This window comes from Vigna umbellata, chromosome 4, assembly GCF_029865625.1.
Source record: "Vigna umbellata cultivar VRB3 chromosome 4, Vumbellata_1.0, whole genome shotgun sequence".
In the NCBI taxonomy this organism is placed as follows: Eukaryota; Viridiplantae; Streptophyta; class Magnoliopsida; order Fabales; family Fabaceae; genus Vigna; species Vigna umbellata.
In genome coordinates, this window is record NC_142168.1 from 19689212 (window position 1) to 19696084 (window position 6873).

The 6873-nt window shown below is 32.9% G+C and overlaps 1 protein-coding gene across 1 annotated transcript; it reads right to left on the reverse strand.

Annotated features, from left to right (window-relative positions):
• Nucleotides 1-3106: 3106 nt before the first annotated feature.
• LOC148199475 (uncharacterized) lies at nt 3107-4026 on the reverse strand. The gene is made up of 2 exons (XM_088112217.1): nt 3249-4026; nt 3107-3141 (listed from the first exon to the last, which is right to left on the reverse strand). Exons 1-2 carry the CDS (start codon nt 3679-3681, stop codon nt 3107-3109), a joined length of 468 nt encoding a protein of 155 aa, XP_087968343.1. The 5' UTR covers nt 3682-4026.
• Nucleotides 4027-6873: the final 2847 nt, after the last annotated feature.

Sequence of the window (6873 nt, forward strand, 5' to 3'; positions counted from 1 at the left end):
AAGTCCCATTCGCGTTACATGATCCTTAAAATTCTTTGGTGGCATGCCTTTTTTTAAAGGATCAGCAATCATCAACTCAGTGCTAACGTGCTCAATAACCACTTTCTTTTCTTTAACACGTTCTCTTATGGCTAGATATTTAATGTCGATGTGCTTACTTCGACTTCCACTTTTATTATTCTTAGCCATGAAAACAGCAGCAGAGTTATCACAGTACAACTTCAGTGGCCTAGCAATTGAGTCCACAACTCTAAGCCCAGATATAAAACTCTTCAACCATACACCATGTGAAGAAGCCTCAAAACAAGAAACGAATTCAGCTTCCATAGTAGAAGTAGCAGTCAAGGTCTGCTTTTTGCTACTCCAAGATACTGCTCCATGAGCTAACATAAAAATGTAACCAGACGTTGATTTTCGTGAATCAACGCAGCCAGCATAGTCTGAATCGGAGTAGCCAATCACTTCTAAATTAGCAGTTCGTCTATACATGAGCATGAAATCTTTTGTTCCTTGAAGATATCTCATTACTTTCTTTGCAGCTTTCCAGTGGTCAACACCTGGATTACTCTGATATCTTCCTAAAACTCCAACTGTAAATGCAATGTCAGGTCTAGTACAAACTTGAGCATACATAAGACTTCCGACAGCTGAAGCATATGGAATATTTTTCATCTGTTCCCGCTCAAGATCATTTTTCGGGCATTGACTTAAATCAAGTTTGTCACCCTTTACAATGGGAGCTACACTTGGTGAACAATTCTTCATATTAAACCTCTCTAAAACTTTGTTGATATAGGTCTCTTGAGACAAACCCAAAATGCCTCGAGATCTTTCCCTATGGATCTTAATGCCAATGACATAAGATGCCTCTCCCATATCCTTCATGTCAAAGTTCTTTGAGAGAAATTGTTTCACTTCATATAACAAACCCTTATCATTGGTTGCAAGCAAAATGTCATCCACATATAAAACAAGGAAACAAATCTTACTCCCACTGACCTTTTGGTATATACATTGATCCATGATGTTTTCTTCAATACCGAATGAAGTGATAACATCATGAAATTTTAGATACCATTGGCGGGAGGCTTGTTTTAATCCATAGATGGATTTATTAAGCTTACATACCAGGTGCTCACTGTCTTTAGAAGAGAATCCTTCAGGTTGTTTCATGTAAACCTCTTCTTCTAGATCACCATTAAGGAATGCTGTTTTCACATCCATTTGATGTAACTCAAAGTCAAAATGAGCTACTAATGCCATAATTACTCGGAAGGAATCTTTCTTAGATACAGGAGAAAATGTCTCTGTGTAATCAATTCTTTCTCTCTGAGTGAATCCTTTGGCAACAAGTCTTGCCTTATGTCTCTCAATGTTGCCTTTTGAGTCTTTTTTGGTTTTAAAGACCCATCTACATCCAATGGATTTTACACCATCAGGCAACTGAACGAGATCCCAGACTTTGTTGGATGCCATAGAATCCATCTCGTCTTTCATGGCATCATACCATAGGTTTGATTCTTTAGAACTCATGGCTTGTGAAAACGTTTCAGGATCATTTTTGGCTCCAATGTTGTAATCCGATTCTTGTAAATACACTTCATAATCACTAGAAACTGCTGGTCTTCTGATTCTAGTAGATCTTTTTAATGTTGTCTCAACATCTTGATGAGAAACTTGTTGTTCAACATTTACTTGTTGCTCCTCGTTAACAACTTGATCTATATTATCATTTTCAGCAATTTGTGGAACATCAATTATTGGTTGTTCAATACGCTTTTGAACTGAAGGAGTGTGAATTACTACCAATCTTTCATTTGATTGAGAGGTTTGAGCTTTATAGTGATCTTTTTCAAGATCAACGTCTTGATTTAAATCACTCCCACTAATCAAGTCATTTTCAAGAAACTTTGCATTTCTTGATTCCACAATCTTAGTGTTATGATTTGGACAATAGAATCTATACCCTTTGGACTTTTCAGCATATCCAATGAAATACCCACTAATAGTCCTTGGGTCTAGTTTCTTCTCTTGTGGATTATAAATTCTCACTTCAGACGGACATCCCCAAACGCGTACATGTCGTAAACTAGGTTTCCAACCTTTGAATAACTCAAAAGGTGTTTTTAAAACAGCCTTAGTTGGGACCCAATTTACTATATACACAACCGTCTTAAGTGCTTCAGTCCACAAGAATTGAGGAAGTTTTGAATTACTTCTCATACTTCTCACCATACCCATCAAGGTTCGATTTCTTCTTTCTGCTACACCATTCTGATCTGGAGAGCCAGGCATGGTATATTGGGCAACAATCCCATGTTCTTGAAGAAATCTAGCAAACGGACCAGGTGCTTGTCCATTCTCCGTGTATTTACCGTAGTACTCTCCACCTCTATCTGATCTCACAATCTTAATTTTCTTTCCACATTGTAACTCTACTTCAACTTTAAAAACTTTAAAGGCATCTAAGGCTTCATCCTTAGAACGAAGTAAGTACAGATACATGTATCGTGAGTAATCATCTATAAAGGTGATAAAGTATTTCGGACTACTTGCATCCATATCCGGACAACAAATATCTGTATGAATAATTTCTAGTAAGTTTGAACTCCTCTTAGCACCTCTTTTAGACTTGTTAGTTTGCTTTCCCTTTATGCAATCCACGCAAGTCTCAAAATCAGTAAAATCCAAAGTACTGAGTACTCCTTCACTTACTAATCGCTTAATTCTCTCAATGGAGATATGTCCCAATCTTCGGTGCCATAAAACAGAAGAATCCTCATTCATAACACATCTTTTTAACCCAGCGGAAACATGCATAGAACTATAGGCAGCGTTGTTTTGCAATTTAATAAAGTAAAGACCATCGCATAATTCCCCAAAGCCAATAACCTTGGATTTATTCAATAAAGTAAAACCAGAATCCGTAAAATTAAATGAAAAACCCAAAGGTGCAAGTTGTGAAATAGAAATCAAGTTCTTGCTAAAACTAGGAACATAAAAGGTCTTTTCTAAACATAAAACAAAACCACTGCTTAAAACTAAATTGCACGTCCCAATGGCTTCAACATGTGAACTCATCTTGCTTCCTGAATAGATGCGTTGTTCACTTCCCATCGGTTTCCTTAGGTTTTCCATACCCTGCAAGGTATTAGAAACATGGATTGTAGAACCAGAATCAATCCACCATGTGTTATGATTAAAACTAGTCAAATTAGATTCATAACAGACAAAAGCAAACAAGTTACCTTTCTTTTCCAGCCAATCCTTAAACTTTTGACATTCCTTCTTCATGTGTCCCTTCTTTTTACAAAAGAAACATCTGGACTCCTTCTTAATAACTGGCTGAGCAGGAATCTTTCCCTTCTTATTAACTTGGTTCTTCTTGTTCTTAAACGAAGTGGTCAAGTTCACCTTCTCCCCTTCTTCAATCAAAAGCCTTTCTTCTTCTTGAACACACATGGTCAATAATTCATTAATAGACCATTTGTCCTTATATGTGTTGTAAGAGATTTTAAAAGGAGCATAATGGTGAGGCAAAGTGCACAAAATATAGTGCACTAGGAAAGAATCAGACATGGTAACTTCCAAAGCTTTTAGTTGAGCCACAATGTCCCTTATGCGCATGACATGATCACGCACTCCTCTAATTCCAGTGAGCTTTAAGGATGAAAATTGCATTATAAGAGTGTTGGCAAGAGATTTATCAGATGTCGTAAACTACTCATCAATAGCCTTCAGTAAATCCTTGACATTCTCATACTGATCAACCGAACCCCGGATTCCAGCGGAAATGTTAGTTTTTATGAACGTTACGGAGAGACGATTTGACCTCTCCCATTTTTCATAAAGTTCAATGGCATCTGAAGTGCTAGTTTCAGTAATACCAGGTGGTTCAGGTTTTCTAATAGCATAGTCTATGTCCATCCAGCCTAAATGAAGAAGAACTCTCTCCTTCCAGATCTTATAATTATCTCCTTTCAATTCGGGAATACCACACTTGATATCAGAAAAATTCGCAGATTGAGAAACTACAAATCCAAAATCATGTTCATTATCATAATTTGAGACTAAAATAAATGTCATGTTTTACCAATGCAAAACATGTCTTTACTAATAAGTCTATTAACATTAAACTTGCCTGTGGGCTAAAGTCTTACTCAATTAGACTCATTTAACTTTATGATAAAACTATTAAATTATATTTCATTCCTAATTCCTGTGGGAAAATTAAGAATTATAATTAATATTTTATCCTAATTAATTATACAAATGTAACAAAAATCCTGTGGGTATATTTCATCACACTATATATAATTAACTACAATTAATGTTTTAATAAAGTGATTTTTATAATATAATTTAACTAATTAAAGATGCTTTGGCTACTCTCTAATTATTAAAAATTATATTTATCACTAAACATTAAATTATCTTTAGGTCTTATATTTAATCTAAATATAAGAATTATATTATAAATATAATTAATATTCAAAATTTATTATACTAATATAAAATATTAGTAAATATTCCACGCGCACCTTAATCCTAATAAAGTGTATAACATGCCTATAAAAGTGCCTAACATATATACAAATATATTAAGCATGTAACAGTAACATGAAAAGCAACGAAATTCACTTTCAATCTAAATGTTCAACGCGCATAATTAAATGCCTATCAAACGTGCATATATCAGTAACCGTAAAAGACATCCAATAAAACGTAATAATATATATTAAAATATATGTATGGAGATTATGAATTTGTTTAGATATGTATTTTATAGATCCTTATAGTATTGTAACATTTATGTTTCATTTGAAAAAAAAAGTATAGTAAGAAGACTATTACTTTTGGAATGTTATATATTTTGCTATGTTAATACATATGTTTTTTCGTTTAAATGTTAGTACTTGATATTTATGCTTAATGCATGTTGTGGCTTAAACATCCTATGGCTTGATTGTAGTTCTTGAGGTGTTGGAAAATGTTTGTTGAACCTAGAACTGAAATTAAGTACCTAATAAAACTTGTATCTAGGGATAGAACTTTATTCATTAGTAATCTTAGGACTTATGAACTTAATGCATGATTTCACTTGTTAATGATCCAAGGGATTGGACTGTGATGAATTGTCATTGGTTGAAAGTCTCTAGTGATAGGATTTGAGTATATTTGTGAGTTGATTTTAACACGAAATTAGAATTGAGAGTCATGGGAATGCATGAGAATGAAGTGAATGAAATCTAGTCTTGACAATTGTAAATACTCTATTTTAAAAACTATTGCACAAAAACTATTTGATTAAAAACAAGAGTTTTTTTGTTTGTTTTTGTGAACTTTGTTGTCTAATTGAGTTATTAATTATGAGAGTTGTCGAGTGTTGCACAAGTCTCTTGAAAAAAATGAGATTTGGACTTTTCACTTTATTACTTGTACGATTTGGAATACTTGTCAATATCTTAATAGTCTCTAGCCTCTAGAATGTGTAACGTTTCTTTCTTAGGGTTAGTTCCTTATTCCCAAAGTGATATCTTTTTAATCTGTGACATATCTATTTAATAATTCCTACAACGTGTACTCGCTGGACGAACTAGAGTCATTGGGCAAACTAAAGTTGTTGGCCAACTTGATTGTAGCTCACTAGGCTAATTGGCATAACTCATGGAAATTGGGCCGAATTAAATAGGTCTGAAAAATGTACTTGAATGAACTATAATTGAATCATAGTCTTGGAGATCTTCTTTAATCTTCTGACATTTCCATTTATCTACAAAATATTCCACAAATAAAAAACAAATACTTTCTCTTTCCAAAATGATTTAATAAAACCTTAATTATTTAAAATAATAATAGAAATACCAATAAGATATAAAAATAAGCTTAAAAAAATATGATGACAATTATCAAACTACTCAAAACTTGAACTTTTTCATGTCTTCATGGAAGATAAAATTACTAAATAAAAAAACTCATGATACGATCCTCTCTAGGAAAGAGTACGTTTGTTTCTGAATTTGAATCCTCAATAGGCACATCAAAAGTAAATCAGAGAAGAATGTGGAATTAAACAGGGATGAGAATGTCATAATCTATCATGTTGATATGTCAAGTGAAAATTCGCCATAAAGATGTTAATGTTTAATAAGAAGTTCTAATCCAAGAACCAAGATAATCCTTTCTTAAAGAATGCAAATGCATATAATATGACTCTAAAAGTGTTTACATCATTTTTTAGTACCTCTATATATAGACACACAATTTTAAGAAAACCTCGAAACCTTATAATAAATTCCAAAGTCCAAAACACATAAAAATAACAGAAAATGAAGATTACAGATACAACCTTTCGTCTAGCAAGACCCTCTGGCCCAACGAAAATAAACTGTCTCGCCCAGTGAATTTAAAATTTTGTAAAATTAAACTAAAATTATAATTTATTTAATTTTCTAAATTATTCTTAAATTGTGCTCATGATCTTCATGTTCTTTAAGTTCCCTCCTTCATGGTACATTATAAGATTCAAAGAGACATGTTTTTATCTTTGACCTTGTCATAGATACTTTGAATTACAAATGTTCTTCGTCAAGTTCTTCTCATATATCTTAAGGAGATAGTCCTTTATCAATTCAGGTTAACCTATTCGAATAACACAAAAGAAATAACTTCCCGATCCTAATCAAACATTAGAAGAGAATTTCACTTATAGCTCTAAAGCTCAAGACAAGACGACATGTTGTTTTTATCAAATATAAGTAAATTTAAGTAAATTATAAGTAGTATTTAGAAACACCTTAAATTTTATTACAAAGAAAAACCATAAATTCACTATATAATAATATTTAACAAAATGTGATTATGTTGAGCCAC